The sequence below is a fragment of the Apodemus sylvaticus genome, chromosome 3 (genome assembly GCF_947179515.1).
Source record: "Apodemus sylvaticus chromosome 3, mApoSyl1.1, whole genome shotgun sequence".
NCBI classification, from domain to species: Eukaryota; Metazoa; Chordata; class Mammalia; order Rodentia; family Muridae; genus Apodemus; species Apodemus sylvaticus.
In genome coordinates this window covers 57,629,343-57,645,631 of record NC_067474.1, presented here as the reverse complement: position 1 = coordinate 57,645,631, position 16,289 = coordinate 57,629,343, and the positions used below count along the sequence as shown (strand labels likewise).

At 44.2% G+C, this 16,289-nt stretch overlaps 1 protein-coding gene across 1 annotated transcript in view; it reads right to left on the bottom strand.

Annotated features, from left to right (window-relative positions):
* Nucleotides 1-10,516, bottom strand: part of Melk (maternal embryonic leucine zipper kinase) — a 56,493-nt gene extending 45,977 nt beyond the window's left edge. Inside the window, exons 1-6 of the mRNA XM_052176397.1 lie at nucleotides 10,367-10,516; nucleotides 7,061-7,156; nucleotides 5,077-5,162; nucleotides 3,843-3,959; nucleotides 1,819-1,962; nucleotides 329-397 (exon numbers count right to left, since the gene is read on the bottom strand). Coding sequence (XP_052032357.1) covers nucleotides 329-397; nucleotides 1,819-1,962; nucleotides 3,843-3,959; nucleotides 5,077-5,162; nucleotides 7,061-7,118 — 474 coding nt within the window. The 5' untranslated portion in view covers nucleotides 7,119-7,156; nucleotides 10,367-10,516. The remainder of the gene's footprint in view (nucleotides 1-328; nucleotides 398-1,818; nucleotides 1,963-3,842; nucleotides 3,960-5,076; nucleotides 5,163-7,060; nucleotides 7,157-10,366) is intronic.
* Nucleotides 10,517-16,289: the final 5,773 nt, after the last annotated feature.

Genomic DNA, 16,289 nt, shown 5'->3' with positions numbered 1-16,289 from the left:
AAATGAGCAAAGGCATCATCTAGCGGCAAACACTCAAGCGACAAACACATGACTCAGTATCATGTTATAATGGCTTCATGTTGCCTATCCTGTGAGAGTCTCACAGTTTCCCTGTGGGGACAAATCCTAGACCTACAGTGGTCACTCACAATCTTGGCTCCATCTCAGATTTATGTAGCACACTTATAAAACTATTAATGATAAGGATAAAATTTAATATTCCTCTAAATGGACATAACCAAACAATAAAGATTAAGTGAAAGTAAGTGCAAAATAACACACCAGCTACAGCTTATAGACATAAATGTATTTTTATTTCCATACTTACCATGGGTTTTGCACAGAGACCAAAGTCAATCAGCTTTAACTTATGATTTTCATCAAACAATAAATTTTCCTGAGAAAACAAAGATATTTTGATAACTGTATTCTGATTTCCTTATGTCACACCCCACTTCTAACCATTTCTAAAAATAATTTACAGTTGTTTCTATTTGAAGCTGAGATCCAATGTAAGTTAAAACATAAATAAAAGCTAATAAAAAAAAAAAACCTAGAAAAAACAGAGCTGGGGAAGGGGGAGCTGGAGATGGCTCAGTGGTTAAGAGCACTGATTGCTCTATCAAAGGTAGTTCAAATCCCAGCAACCACATGGTAGCTCACAACCATCCGTAATGAGATCGGATGCCTCTTTCAGGGTGTCTAAAGACAGCTACAGTGTACTTACATATAATAAATAAATCAATCTTAAAAAAAATAGAGTTAGTGATAGGTACACACTTTAATGACAGTACTCAGGAGACAGAAGCAAGTGGATCTGTTTGAGACCAGCCTGGTCTACATAGTAAGTTCCAGGCCAGCTAGGGCTATATAGTAATCCCCTCTCTTCCCCAGTCCATCCCCCGAAACCCTTTAAAAAAAAAAACAAGGAAAACAAGAGAAAAAGACTGGAGACTGGAAATGTTGCTCAGAGGCAGTGCGCTGCCCCAGCAACCTGTGAGCCTAGGTTTACTCCCCAGAACCACTAAAGGAAAGAAAAAGAGAGAGGGCTAGGGAGTTGGGCAGAGGTGGCATACACCTTTAATCCCCATACTTGGAAGCAGAGGCAGGTGGGTCTCTGTGAGTTCGAGGCCAGCCTAGTCTATAGAAAGAATTCCAGGACAACCAGGGCTACACAGAGAAACCCTGTCTCAAAAAAACAAAAAGGAGACTAACGGAGCTCAGACTAAAGAGTTTGGTATAAAAACTAAAAAGGGATAACACTGCTGCAGACTGGCTCTGTCTTACAAAGTCACGTTTAAATAAACACTCACTATCACACGCAGTGGATACTAAAGACTAAAAGAATGCTCACATCTTTCATCAGTCTTTAAAGGTAGAAGCTGTCAATCCTGCTGAGCCTTCCCCTTCTGGGGGGAAAGGTTTGAAATGAAAGGAATATAATCTCAGCATTTCGGGTGGCTAAAGAAGTATCTCAAGCTGGGGGCAGCCAAGGCTATACTGTGAGCTCTAGGCCAGCCTGGGCTATAGGTAGATGATGTCTCAAACAAAAACAGAACACTGAATGGAAAATACTGGATGGCTCATTTTTCCCAGGGATAAAATCTTGACGAAGGGCAGCTATGATGTCACATACAACGGGTCATGAGGATGCTAAGGAAAAAAGTGAATGGACAGAGTCTGACTACAAGAACCTAAGAAGCAGAACTGGAGGGTTATAAGCAGGAGGGGGGAGGGGAGGAGGGGGAGGCGCTGGAAAGATGAGGCACACCGTGCTGAACTCCCAGATGAGCATCTAAGGGCCACAGGGCCACTTACTGGTTTGAGGTCCCTGTGGGCATAGCCTTGGCTGTGGACATATGCAACTGCAGACAGTATCTGCCGGAAGACGACTCGGGTCTCCTCTTCCGACAGGCGGTCCTGGGAGATGATGTAGTCGAACAGCTCTCCTCCTGGACAGTACTTCAACAAGAGACTCTCATTACACTCATTACCGAAACCACCTCCAGAGAACGGAAAGTAAAACCCTACCAAACTCAGTATTAGCTTAACTTTAAAAGCAAGGGAACTGAGTAAATGAACTGCACTCTCAGGATCCAACAACGCAGTAATTATTCCAGAAAGGAGAACAACAATTCTTCCCTTGAGCAGTTTTAGTACCAATAAACAGAAGTTAAACCAACTACCACTGTGATTTTAAAAAGCTCACTCAGGGCTCTATATTTTTATAGCAAAATACTAAAATTCATTCTCAAGTTAACAAATTCACATTTAGCACACTCATCTAAAGTTAAAAATAAAAAGCAGGAGTAACTACTGTTTCTTCAGTAATTATTGCTGGTCATTGTCCAAAGAGCACTGATTTTCAATCTCCCTAAAAAACGAGCCCCTTAGGGCCTCCTGTGAACAAGCGCGAGGACCTAAGCTCAGACCCCCAAGCACCACATCAAAGCCTGCAGGCGGCAGCACACATCTGTAATCCCTGCACGGAGCCAGAGACCAGCAGGTCTGGGGCTCCTTGGCCAGCCAGCCTACGCAAAACAGTGAGCTCAGGGTTCTGTGAGAGAGTCTGTCCCAACAGGAAGGGAAAGAAAATAGAGAGAAACTGAGTTCCCACATGCACGTGAGCAAGCACACAGATGTCTGCCCCACAAGCACACAATCACACACTTACCTATAGGAGAAAAAGTAACTAAGAAAAAGAGCTTACAAAGCCCCCCTTCAGGATTTATATAGTTAATGGTTGATAAGGGAGGGAGAAACATTTTCTTCAGGGATACAGCCGGGCAGTGGTGGCGCATGCTTTTAATCCCAGCTTTGGGAGGCGGAGGCAGAGGCAGGCAGATTTCTGCGCTGAAGGCCTGCCTGGTCTATAGAGTGAGTTCCAGGATAGCCAGGGCTACACAGAGAAACCCTGACTTGAAAAACAAACCAACAAACAAAGACAAGACTGGGCTATTAAAAACACAAAGACATGGAAATACAAGCAGGACTAGTTGAGAAGAAGGAACCGGGGTAATGAAAATGCAATAGTGATGGTCAAATATGGCCAAAAACATTATATAGAAGCTGGACAGATGGCAGAGAGGGTAAGAGCACTAGCCGCTCTGGCAGAGAACCAAGTTCACTTCTCAGCACCCACTTCTCAGCCGCTGACAGCTGTCTATCACTCCAGCCCCAGGGCATCCAACACCCTCTGTGGTTTCACCAGGCCCCAGGCATACAAATGGTGCACAGACAAACATGCAGGCAAAATACTCATAAACATAAATACATTTCATATATAAAAATGTTATGTATTTTTAATGTCACAATGTAACACATTATGTATAATTAATATATACTAATTAAAGGCCAGCAAGATGGCTTTCATCCCAGGAACCCACATAAAAGTGAGAGAAAAGAACCAATAACAATAACAGTTAGCTTTATTGCCTAACACAACCTAGACTCACCTGGGCAGAGAGTCACAAATTGTCTATATGGGACGGCCTGTGGGTATGGCTAAGTTCATACTGTGAACTGTGGGTGGCACCATTCCCTAGTCAGGGGTCTTGTACTATGTGTAAGACTGGAGAAATCCAGCTGAGCAGAAGCAGAGAAGCTAGCGCTTATTTATTTCTCTCTAAGACAAGTTTATGCTGCTCTGCCTCCCTGTGAACCTGGAACTGAGCTAGCCCTCCCTCCCCTCCTCTCTTATGTCCTATAAGGATTATTCTATCACGGCAAGAGAAATGAAACTACAACATTTATTCTAATTTTTCAGGTAAGAAGACAAAATTCTCTCTCAACTACTAAGAAAGCAAACAAGACCTTTCAGTTGTCTGGAACCCACCACCGACCTCAAGAACCATGAATATTTTGTTCTTTGTCTCAAGCACATGGTAGAGCTGACATATATGCTGATGTCTCAGATTCTTCAGGGCATCAATCTCAGTTTTGACTCGGGGCAAATCACTCTGTTTGACAAAACATTGGTTCAGATAAGCAACAAGACTTCCCAGCATCAGCATCAACAACTTAAATATTAGGTGGCTATCACTAGCTCTAAAACAAGCTGCTAAAAAAAAGAAAATCATTACAAAGTTAGTGTGCCGAGGAATCTTATAAAGGCAGACTCAATGTAAGTGTGTCAGCTGATCTGTCAGTTTGTGTGGGCGGAGGTCAGCCAGCACACACTAGGCATGTCTGAGGACCCACACTGAACACAGGGATATCACTCAGGAAGCTTGGGCGTGGGTGGAATGAAGCCGAATGCCTACTAGCAAAGGCATGCTGCGTCCTAGCTGCCACTGAGGCGCATGCTCAGACCAGGACACTAGACATTACCTCAGGCGCAAAGCAATGGATCATTGGACCCAAGTCACAAGACAAAACTCAATCTTTCCCTCTTTTAAATTGTTTCCCTCGAGTATTTGTCACAGTGACAAAAAGCTACCGACATAGTAGGTCAACAGTACAATGCCCAGAATTCCTGAAAGAAGCTCAGACCAATGTAGAAGGGACCACTCAAATATAGACATGCACACACACACCTCCATGTGTTCCCACATACATGCCATGCAAACATACATACATATGAAAAGACACATATATTTCTTAGTGGGGTGTGAAGACACACACCAGCAGCCCTAACACTCATGAGGGTAAGGCAGAGAGATCCCAAGCTGAAGGTCAATGTCGACACAGGTGCTATATATATAGGGAACCCTTGACTCGAAATTAAGTTTTTAATGTCATGAGAGACAAATATGACCAACATACTATAACTCATAAATAAATATATCAGTGGAAGCTGGTGAAATAGCTCAGTGGTTAAGAGCACCAACTGTTCTTCCAAAAGTCCTGAGTTCAAATCCCAGCAACCACATGATGGCTCACAACCATCTGTAATGAGATCTGATGCCTTTTTCTGGGGCGTCTGAAGACAGATACAGTGTACTTACATATAATAAATAAATAAACCTTTTTTTAAAAAAAAGTATCAGTGATCAATGTACTATAACTCCATATATAAAAGTATGACTGGAACCCATTATTTTGTACAATTAAGGTAAAAGGTCATTTCAAACTTACCCCCAGTGCACTCTTATCCATGATTTTTATAGCTACCATCTCTCCAGTGAGAACATGGCGGGCAAGCTTGACCTTCGCAAAGCCACCTGAGGAAGAAAAAATGCAAACGAGATAACTGAGGACCCTAACAGATTCTTTAAAAGGCTCCATCAAGCCACATTTTTCTGGAAGTTTTCCTTTCTTCTGTCATTTCCAACACGCTAGCCAGGACTCCAGATTCTTCTTGGGGTGGGGGCGGGGTCAAACAATCCTTTCACGGGGTCACCTAAGACCATCCGAAAACACAGATATTTGTATGATAACAGTGGCCATTAAAGTTGTGAAGTAGCAACAATAATTCTTTGGTTGAGATACACCACAACCTGTATTAAAGAGTTGCAACATTAGGGAGATTGAGAACCACTGTTCAAGATGGAATTTGTATTCCTACCATCAACAGCAAATACCCAATTTTATAATAAAGAAGTAGGAGAAAATTATTCACTCTTTAAAAATGTGCTCTATGGCTGGGCGGTGGTGGCGCAGGCCTGTAATTTCAGCACTTAGGAGGCAGAGGCAGGCGGATTTCTAAATTCGAGGCCAGCCTGGTCTACAGAGTAAGTTCCAGGACAGCCACGGCTACACAGAGAAACCCTGCCCAAAAAACAAAAAAACAAAAAATGTATTCTATGGGAGTTGGAGAGATGGCTAATAAGTCAGAGTGGGTCCTCCACTCTTACAGACCACCAGAGTTGAGTTCCCAGCCCCCCTCTCAGCACCCACAACTGCCTCTCACTCCATCTCCAGAGGATCAGACACCCGCTTCTGTTCTCAGCCACCACAGACATAAGGATTACTCATGCACAGACCACACAAACGTATTAATAGAAGCCAATCTTTGTAACCATATTCTCTGTTTAACATTGCAGTTAAATTTGCTTTATTATGAACATGCTAGAACACAACACGGAGTTACTAAAACTGAAGACAAATTATACACAACTTCAAAGAGCCTAAAAACTACAAATCAATTATGTATTAGAACTGGGTCAAAGGCTGACTAAAGACTTCTAGCTATCTGAAAGATGTTCAAATTAATACACCCAAAAAGAAGTTTCTGACAGTCTCCTCCGCGGTCCTCCCCCACTGTTTTCCCAGGTGGCTGTGAACCACAGAACTTCATTTCTCCAGCATTCCATGGACAACTCATAAGCAAATCCCACCTCCACACATGGGGAACACACCAATGACTTCCCTGGGGAAAGGAAACAGGTTCTGACTAGAAATGCCCGAGTCTTCTCTGAGCAGATAGCTCGTGACTGTCTATTCGTGTCAGCTCATCAACATCTGCACACATTGCATTGTATGTTATAACTCGGTCTCGATAGCTTCACCCTGGCATTCTAGCCATGCTGCCATATCCTCCCCTGACGCGGCCTCTCCTGCCTGCCACCGCTTCCGACAGCTGTGCCCTCCCCCACCCAGGGTCTTCACTCTCAAGCAGTCAGAAGACCCCTTCAAAACAAAGGTCATATCACTCCTTAGCTGAAAACCCTCCAGTGGCTTTATTTACACTAAAATGCAACACTTTTGTAGCGACCTGTAAGCCTCTCTGACAGTCTACCCTTGCTCTACTCTGTTTATTAAAGCAGGCAGAGGATCAGGAGTGATGGCTCAGCAGGCAAAGGTGACTGGCACACAGGCCTGGCAACTTGAGTCCCAGCCCCAGAACCCACATAATGGTGGAAAGGAATCTACTCCACAAAGCTGTCACTTTACCTCCACATATATGCTGTGGCATGTTTCCCACGTACATCATACACAGAGACATACACCAGACCAACGCACACACAAAAGAAAATAAATTCAAACTTTTTAATTATAGGTTTAAAAACATTTAAGCCACATCAATTATACTAAAAAGCTCATGACCATCCAAATAGACCACACTTTTAATTACTTTTCAATTACTGCCTCCAAGGGGAAAAAAAAAAAAGACAATTACCTGTCCCAATCGTTTCATATAATTCATAGTATTTGAGGAGTTCATCATAATCTTTCATAGTCCACCTGGAAGTTTATTCAGAATGACAAAAAGAACCTGTAAAACAGAAAAAAAAACAGTATATATCCAATAAAAGGAATATCGGCAGCTCACCACCTCCCTTTGCAAATAGGGATAAGTTTAGGCATATAAATGACCTTGGAAGCACTAATCAGCCATAGTACAAATCAATCAGAGCCAGGCAGAGGTTGCCCATGCCTTCAGTCCCAGCACTCAGGAGGCAGAGGCAGGAGGATCTCTGAATGCCAGGACAGCCAGGGCTACACAGAGAAACCTTGTCTCAAAAAACAAAAACAACAAAACAAAACAAAAATCAAAACCTGAGTTCCTGCCTCACATCATCTACACAAATCAAATTCCAATAAAGAGCTGAACTCACCAAGGTGACAGAACTTACCTGTAATGCCGGTATTTGAAAGGTAGAAGCAGGAGTTCAAGTTCTTCCTAGACTACACAGAAAGTTCAAGACCAGCCTGGGCTATAGGAGATTATGCCTCAAACAACAAATCCACTTGTTCAGTGGGTAAGGTACATGCCACCAAGCCTGAAAACCTGAGTTTGATCCCAGGATCACCATGACAGAAAGACCAACTCCTATAGATGGCAACTAACCTACACACACACAGAGACAGACACAGACAGACACAGACACAGACACACACACACACACACACTTAAAAAAAAAAAGAAAAGAAAAGAAATTCCTAGACAGGAAATAACTGAAGCTTAGAGGCCAAGACATGGCCCAGTAACTCCAAAGATCCTGTTCAAATAGACGGAAGGAGGAGGGAAAAGGCAAGAAAGGAAATAGGGGAACTTGGGGGCTGTAAACCTGATTGAAGAGCTGTCTGCTGGAAAGCAGGCTAGCAGGCCCAGCCTGGAAACTCAGGCCTGCAATCCAGGCAGTCTCCACTTCTTTCAATAGCCCAGGCAGTTTTGAATTTTCACCCTTCCTGCCTAATCCCAACACAAACACACACACACACACACACACACACACAGAGAGAGAGACACACACAGTATGCTACCAGACTTGGCTCATAATTAACTTCTTCACAGATTCCTCCCTATGGAGTTTTAAAATGTCCAATTCCCAGGAAAAGACTTGCACAAACACTAAATCCTTTTTTTCCATCCATCCTCTTCCCTCAAATCACACCGTTGTTGAGTAACACCACTGTAGGGCTAGATTATATCTTGAAATTCAAGGAAGATCATTTTTGCTACTATTACAAAATCTAGCTGGGCAGAAGTGACATGTTAGTCCTAGCACTTAGGAGGCAGAAGCAAGAGGATCTTTGGCTTCAAGGCCAGCCTGGTTTACACAGTGAGTTCCAAGACAGCCAGGGCTACACAGAGAAACCTTGTCCCAACCCCTCCACCCCACCCACCCCACCCAAAAAAAGAAAGACAGGCATACTAGTGATTAGATCTAGTGTGTCTAGCCGGGCGGTGGTGGCGCACGCCTTTAATCCCAGCACTTGGGAGGCAGAGGCAGGTGGATCTCTGAGTTCGAGGCCAAGAGTGAGTTTCAGGACAGCCAGGGCTACACAGAGAAACCCTGTCTCGGAAACAGAAGGAAAAAAAAAAAAAAAAGCTGGGTCTAAATAATCTTACACATCCTGTCTACCTTCTAGAACTTGGAATACAGAAAGCAAAACTATGATATCTGAGTGGCCCTCTGGTTGGTGAAGAAATGGGGCATATTCAATAGAAACTTTTTGTGAAGTAATAAGAAATCAGTTACTGGGAAATTTATGATTAAACTATTAGATACTGTGGTACGTGTCTTTATACCAGCACTCAGGAAGCAGAGACAGAGGCATCTCTGTGAGTTCGAGGCCAGCTTGGACTATACAGTGAGAGTCTTCATAGGAAGGCAAACAGGATATTTTGCTACCAGTATGGTGTCATCTGAGCCATGCTATCACTTACTACAAAATACATTAATTTGCCTCGGGTACTCACTGAGACACTGATCTGATGATCATTTCGAAGGCGCGTGCAGAATGGCTTACAGCTTGGCCTCAGAATACAGCTGAGTGGCACCCTTCTGCTCCCTTGCGGAAGTTTCTGAGAGCAGCAACAGAGGCAGGCATTCATTCCAAAAAGCATTTAGGGACTAACCTGTCCATCTAGTGGGGTCATAACAGATAAGCAAAAAGGACAGCGCTACTGTTCCCACGAAGGTGTTTGACAGGCTTCGCTGATTCTCTCACACCTCATAAGAAACAGAAACCAAAACATGAACAAAAGCTGGGGCTATAAGCCTTTACACCGCATTATCAGACCCCTCTGAAACCCTCTCTTCCTCCTCCTCCACTAACCATAGAAATCTACCTAAGGTGAGACTAGAATACTCACTAACCTCACCATAGTGTGAGCTCCTACCTTGGGATGCCTTCTCTGAGAAGTTTCCCTGTTCCTCTCCACACCCTGCTTGGCAGGAACCACCTTGCTACTCCATTTACAGCTATAGCCTCTGGGCACCCTTACAACGTGCATGCCACTTGCTTTGAAGAGGTGCAAGGCGAGGAAGGATTAGGACCCAAAAAAGAGGGTGATCACACATTTCTCTTTTGACTGGAATAACCGAGAGAACTGAGTTGAAAAGTAAAAGTGTCAGCTGGGCGGTGGTGGCGCACGCCTGTAATCCCAGCACTCTGGGAGGCAGAGGCAGGCGGATCTCTGAGTTCGAGGCCAGCCTGGTCTACAGAGTGAGTTCCAGGACAGCCAGGGCTATGCAGAGAAACCCTGTCTCGAAAAAACCAAAAAAAAAGAAAAGAAAAGTAAAAGTGTCGCAAGGCCCATCGCTGAATCGTTTTGCGGACAGTCAAGAGCACTAAAACAGAACTGGAAATTCCCATTTACCGCAGCCTCCGGGGCGTCAAACGCTCTGTCAAACTTTATCAATTACCCGAGAGCTGGGAATGGGGGTGGGGAGCGCTCACTCCCGTATCCCCAGCTCTCAGGAAGCTAAGGCAAGAGGATCCAGAATTCAAGGACCACTTTGGATACAAAGTGAGTTCGAGACCAGTGAGTTCAAGACACAAGATACATCTCAAAACGAGAGAATAATAATAATAATAATATTTTTTTAAAAAATCACCATCTGAGAAAGCCAGGGTCGAAAAACCTAGAAGTTCTCACAGAGAACAGTGCTGCTGGCTGGAACCCCAGGGAAGCTCCGTCTCCCGGCCACGCCCCACAAAGCCCAGAGCGCAGCCCGAGGACGGCAGAACTAACCTGAAGGGCAGCGGGCCCGGAGGACCGAACAGGACAGAAGGTGAAACAGCCGGCCGTATTGTCAAGGAAAGCTGGAACAAGTCGGTGGGAATCTCTTCAGGATTCAAGTTCCAGCAGCTTCCGCCCGCCAAAGGAATCAAACCTCGCGGGCCGGAAGAGGCGGGGCCCACGGGAGCCCGAGTCCCAGTCCCAGGGAAATGGGGCGGAGTCGGGAGGGAAAGTGGGCGGGGTGGTGATGGGGCGGGGCGAGATAGTCACAAACTTCTGATGGGATACTAAATGTGTAGGAGGTTGTCGAACGCTCAGGATCAGAGATGATGAAGACTTTAAGACCCTGACTGAAGACTTAAGGCCTTGCCTCCGTCTTTCTTTACTTAAAGAATATTTTTTTAAACTACCCTTATTCTTCGACAATTTCATACATGTATACAATGTATACTGAGCATATCAACTTTATTTTCCCTCTTTTCTCCCCACGCACCCAAAGCTCTCTCTCATCTTCACTTCCTTTTTTTTTTATTTTAATAGTTTGCCTTTACTAACTGCAGTGTGCATATCTCCTAGGGGCACGGAAATTTTTTCCAGAAGATACTGACTTGTTTTCACATAATTAACTTTCTTATGGTCTCTTTTAATTTTTCATTACATTTATTTATTCGTGTGTGTGTGTGTGTGTGTGTGTGTGGTGTGTGTTTGGACACGTGCCACTTCACACCTGTGGCAGTTGGAGGACAACTTTCAAAAGTTGGTTCTCTCTTGCCACCTAATGGGTCTAACTAATCAAGTCATCTCAGCACCAATTGCCATTACCCACTGACCCCTCTTTCCCCGATCATATCCCCCTTCTGGTTCATGGGAGGGCTCTCCCTGGCCTTGACTACTCTAAGCAAGAGCTCTAACCTTGTACTACTTTCCCCAGCCTGTACATTTCACAATTCTTCCTAAAATCTGTCATTATGAGTTACAAAACCTTAGGAACTAAATTAACTATCCATCAAGGTGCTAGTAATGTGGCTCCCAGGTGAAGATACTTACCACCAGCCCTGACAACCTAAATTCAATCCCCAGAAATTCTGACTTCCTTGTTCACCCCTCCCTGCAAATACATAAATGTTTTTTGAAAAGAAAGTAAACTCAGTGCACCATAAACACCCAGTATGCCAATAGAAGTATTTTTCATCATAGCATCCTTATTGTACCCAGTCATCAGCTTGGTCATTATAAAACTCACATAGGTCTGCATGAGTTAAATTGTAGTGACAGCCCAAACCAGAAAAATACTGAGTTACAGCCATGGGGGGAAATAAAGTATATATGCACATGTATTTGCACCTTTATAATTAGTGACACTCAGCAATTAGTTCACATCCTCACCCTCTTGGACTGTCTGGTTTCAAAGAGACAGAGAGTAACAATGTACAGAACTTTGTAGAGAGCCCTCCCCACGGGTAACCATACAGAGGAATGCAGCACGGGCATACCCTAGTGCAATTTTGGTGTACCTCGTATCAATGGACACATTTGGAGTCCCGCTCTTTTCTCTTTTCTTTTTCTTTCTTTCTTTCTTTCTTTCTTTCTTTTTTTTTTTTTTTTTTTTTTTTTTTTTTTTTTTTTTTTTGGTTTTTGGTTTTTTTTTTTCGAGACAAGGTTTCTCTGTGTAGCCCTGGCTGTCCTGGAACTCACTCTGTAGACCAGGCTGGCGTTGAACTCAGAAATCCGCCTGCCTCTGCCTCCCAAGTGCTGGGATTACCGGCATGTGCCACCACTGCCTTATATTTGTTAATGGAGTATGGTTCATTTACCATTTATTGATGGCAGAACTGGCCCTTCTCACTACACTTCTATAAAGGAACTATTACACTGGGTCCCCGGTTTTGGTTAGTTTTTTGTCAACTTGACACAAACCAGAGGTATCTGGGAAGAGGGAGCTTCAGTTGAGAAAATGCCTCCCATTGGACCGGCCTATAAGCAAGCAATTAGGGCATTTTCTTTTTTTCTTTTTCTATTTTTGTTTTTAGTTTTTATTTATTTTTGTGTTATGTGTAGGTGTGTTTTGCCTGTGTATATATCTGGGCACCACATGTGTACAGTGCCTGTGGAGGCCAGAAGAGAGGGCTTCAGATCCCCTAGAACTGGTCTAGGCACCCTAGGGATGCTCGGAATTGAACCCCTGTCCTCTGGAAGAGCAGTATGCGGGGCATTTTCTTGGTTGATGACTGATGTGAAAGCTTCGACCTGTTGTGGGTAGTGCCACCACTGGGCAGTTGTCCTGGGGTGTGTAAGAAAGCAGGCTGAGCAGGCCATGAGGAGCAAGCCAGTCAGCAGTGCCCTCCATGGCGGCTGCATTACTCCACCCTCCTCACCCCTGCCTGGAGTTCTTTCCTTGGCTTTTACCTGATGATGTGGTGTAAGCCAAATAAACCCTCCACCCACCCACCCCCAGATTGATTTGGGTCATGATGTTTTATCATAGCAATAGAGAGCAGACTAGAATACCCCTAGATCTTTAGTTTCTAATAGTGAATTGTTTTAGGGTGCTGGATAGAAGATTTTCAAGCAAAGGAAAAAAAATAAGGTAATATAAAGGATGGAAATATGAAAAGTGGGAAAAGGAGAAAGAATACGTGAAGGATAAAGAGATGTTTACCTGCTGGCTGGGGACGGAGCATGGTAGCAGAGGCCTGTGTGTGTCCCCAGAGTGCACTACAACACTGCAAAAATGCATTAAATAAGAGAAGGATGCTGTGTTATTTTTATGTGTTTTGAATAGTTGATGCATTAAATCACCCAAATATATTTCCAATCCACTAGGTACTTTTTGTACTAGTTAGGGTTGTTTGTTTGTTTTTGTTTGTTTTTGTCAACTTGTTGCAAATCAGGGTCATCTGGGAAGAGGAGACCTCAATGGAGAAAATGCTTCCATCAAATTGGCCTGTGGGCTGTGGGCGAGGCTGTGGTGCGTTTTCTTGATTGATGATAGATGTGGGAGAGCTCGCAGCCCTCCATGGGTAGAGCCACAGCAGTAGCTATATGAGAAAGCAAGCTGAGTGAGCCACCGAACAGAATCCTCCAGGGCAGCAGCTTCTGCCTCCAGGTTTCACCCTGGCTTCCCGCTCTGACTTCCCTTCATGATGGGGTATAAGGTAAAAATAAACCATTTCCCCACAAATTTCTTTTGGTCCCAGGGGTTTTTACAGCAACAGAAACCTAACTAGTAGGGGTAGAGAGATGGCTCAGTGGAGCCCTGGCTGCTCTTCCAGAGGACCTGGGTTCAATCCCCACCACCAACATGGCAGATCACAACTGTCTGCAAGTACTGTTTCAAGGGATCTGACACCTTCATACAGACACACACGCGGGCAAATCACCAATGTACATAAAAATGTTAAAAAATAATAATAAAAATAAGTCAGTGGTAGTACACACCGTTAGTCCCAGTGCTCCAGAAGCAGAGGCAGGTGGATGATGTAGAAACGTAAGGGTTCTTCAGAAAGTCAGTTGTACTGGGTGGTGTTGCATTGACGTGGACACAGTGAAAGGCTAAGGCGGTCTCATGAAGGATCGTTTGACTGACTGAAGCAGACACAGGAGAAAGATGTTCTGCTAAAACAAGCACATGAAGGACACGTGATGAGTTTTGGGCTAACAACACACATGTACTGGTTCACCTTACACTGTGTAGTTGAGCTCTATTTGTTGGGGCTCCATAGAGAGAAATGTGCCAGAAAACTTCTGGTGATGTGCTATAGTTTCTTGCCGCTTCCATGGACTCAGACTGATTGGCAGAGTGATGCCAGCTGAGACAGGAAGACCCGTGGAGAACACGTGATGTTTGGAGGGAATAAATAGGACTCGACAGACAGTGGTGGAGGATGAGCCAGGCTTGCTTATAGAGCTGGCTGTGCCACACCCGTTGGTCTCTTCTCTCCACTGATCTTCGCTTAGCTAAGAGGGGCACAGCCAAGAACTGTCCCTGCTGGTCCAAATCCCTCCTGCCTGCCTGTTCCTGCCAGGCTGTGCTACCCACTGCTATCCCGACACTACTAAACTAAAACTATGAAGTGTTTGGGAGTGGATCAAGCTGCTCCTGCTGACTCCTGTACACAGAACTGCCAATTTCCAGACAAGAGTTGCTCCCCCCAAAAAAAAAAAAAATCTAAACAGGTCCACTCCCCCTGAATCCTTTCTTTTCCACTATCTTTGGTGGGTGATGGGCTAAAGGGGAGGTTAAAACAGTTAAGTAATGATGGCATTAAAAACAGAATTTTGAAAAAAAAATTAAAGTTACTGGTGGATTTCTGGATCTCTGTGAGTTCAAGGCCAATTCTGGTTTACAGATCAATTCCAGGACAACCCCTGTCTCAAAAGCCAAACAAACAAACAAACAAAAAAGCCAGCAACCAACAACCAAAAATAGTTACCATATATATAAAGTACAACCCAGGGCTGGAGAGATGGCTCAGCGGTTAAGAGCACTGACTGATCTATCAGAGGTCCTGAGTTCAATTCCCAGCAACCACATGGTGGCTTACAACCATCTGTAATGGGATCTGACACCCTCTTCTGGCGTGTCTGAAGACAGCTATAGTGTTCTCATTCATACACATAAATAAAACTTTAAAAAAAATAAACTACACCCTTTGCAGCTAATCAAGGTTGTCATGAAAAAAATTAATGTCTATTTAAAATTTCCAAGATGATTTTAGGTGAACATATTCAAAACAATTTGATTATCACCAAACTAAAAACAATGTAGTAGTGGCACACAGCTTTAATCCCAACACTCAGGAGGCAGAGATAGGTATATCTTTGTAGTTCGAGGCCAGCCTATATAGTGAGTTCCAGGACAGCCAAAGCTACATAGGGAAACCCTGACTCAAAAGCAAAAGAAGAAAGAAACAAAATGCTACAGCAGAGAAAACAGCCCAGTTCAAGAAAGCAGGAGTCATGAGCTTCTGTGTCCAAAAACCCAAGCCTGGCCCTCTGTGGGCTTTATTTCCTTGTTCAGGCAGTAAGGAAGCTCAAGTCCTACTCTGCTGCTCTCTGTTTCAAGAGTGTCTCAACTAGCCGGGCAGTGGTGGCGCATGCCTCTAATCCCAGCACTCTGGGAGACAGAGGCAGGTGGATTTCTGAGTTTGAGGCCAGCCTGATCTACAGAGTGAGTTCTAGGACAGCCAGGGCTATAGAGAGAAAGAAACCCTGTCTCAAAAAAAAAAAAAAAAAAAAAAAAACCAAACAAACAAAAGTGTCTCAACTGAGTAGGTTGGGCCATTTAAAATGGAATGTCTCTACCAATAACACCATCATTAATGGCAGTGATAAAAGCCACTACAGTTTTCTAAACAACTGAGGCACACATCCATGCCTTGTCCCTTTATGCAAGTGCCTGCCCTGTGACACGGGATAATCTGTGCTCTCCTTCTCTCAGCAGTCACCAGTGTCTCCGTGTCTACCCTTTGCTAGGCCCTTTTCAAGGCACTGCCAGAGGAAAGAAGAAAAGAGATGTGGCTTCTGCCCAAGGGAGTTCAGAGCCGACGAGAGAAACTCATAAACAAGCAAATACAGCTAATAAAGTGCCAGCTAGAAGTACCATGATGAGTGTATGCAGCCAGCCATGCAGGGTAGAGCTCAGAGAGGAACGGTTAATTCTGACCAGAACTGAGATATCCTAGCATTGGATCTCACACATAAAACGCCAAGAGACAGACAGACAGACAGGCAGGCAGGCAGGCAGGCAGGCAGACAGACAGACTAGTATTCCCCAGATGGAATACTAGTGGGGGTGGAAATAAGTGTGCAGAAGCATAAAGGTGGGAGAAAGCAAGTTGGGTGGACACAGTAAGAAGGGAAGACCTGTTCAGCAGAGCAGGAGTGTGGGATACAGAGGACATACAGGACAGAAATGGCTGACGCACAGGAGACC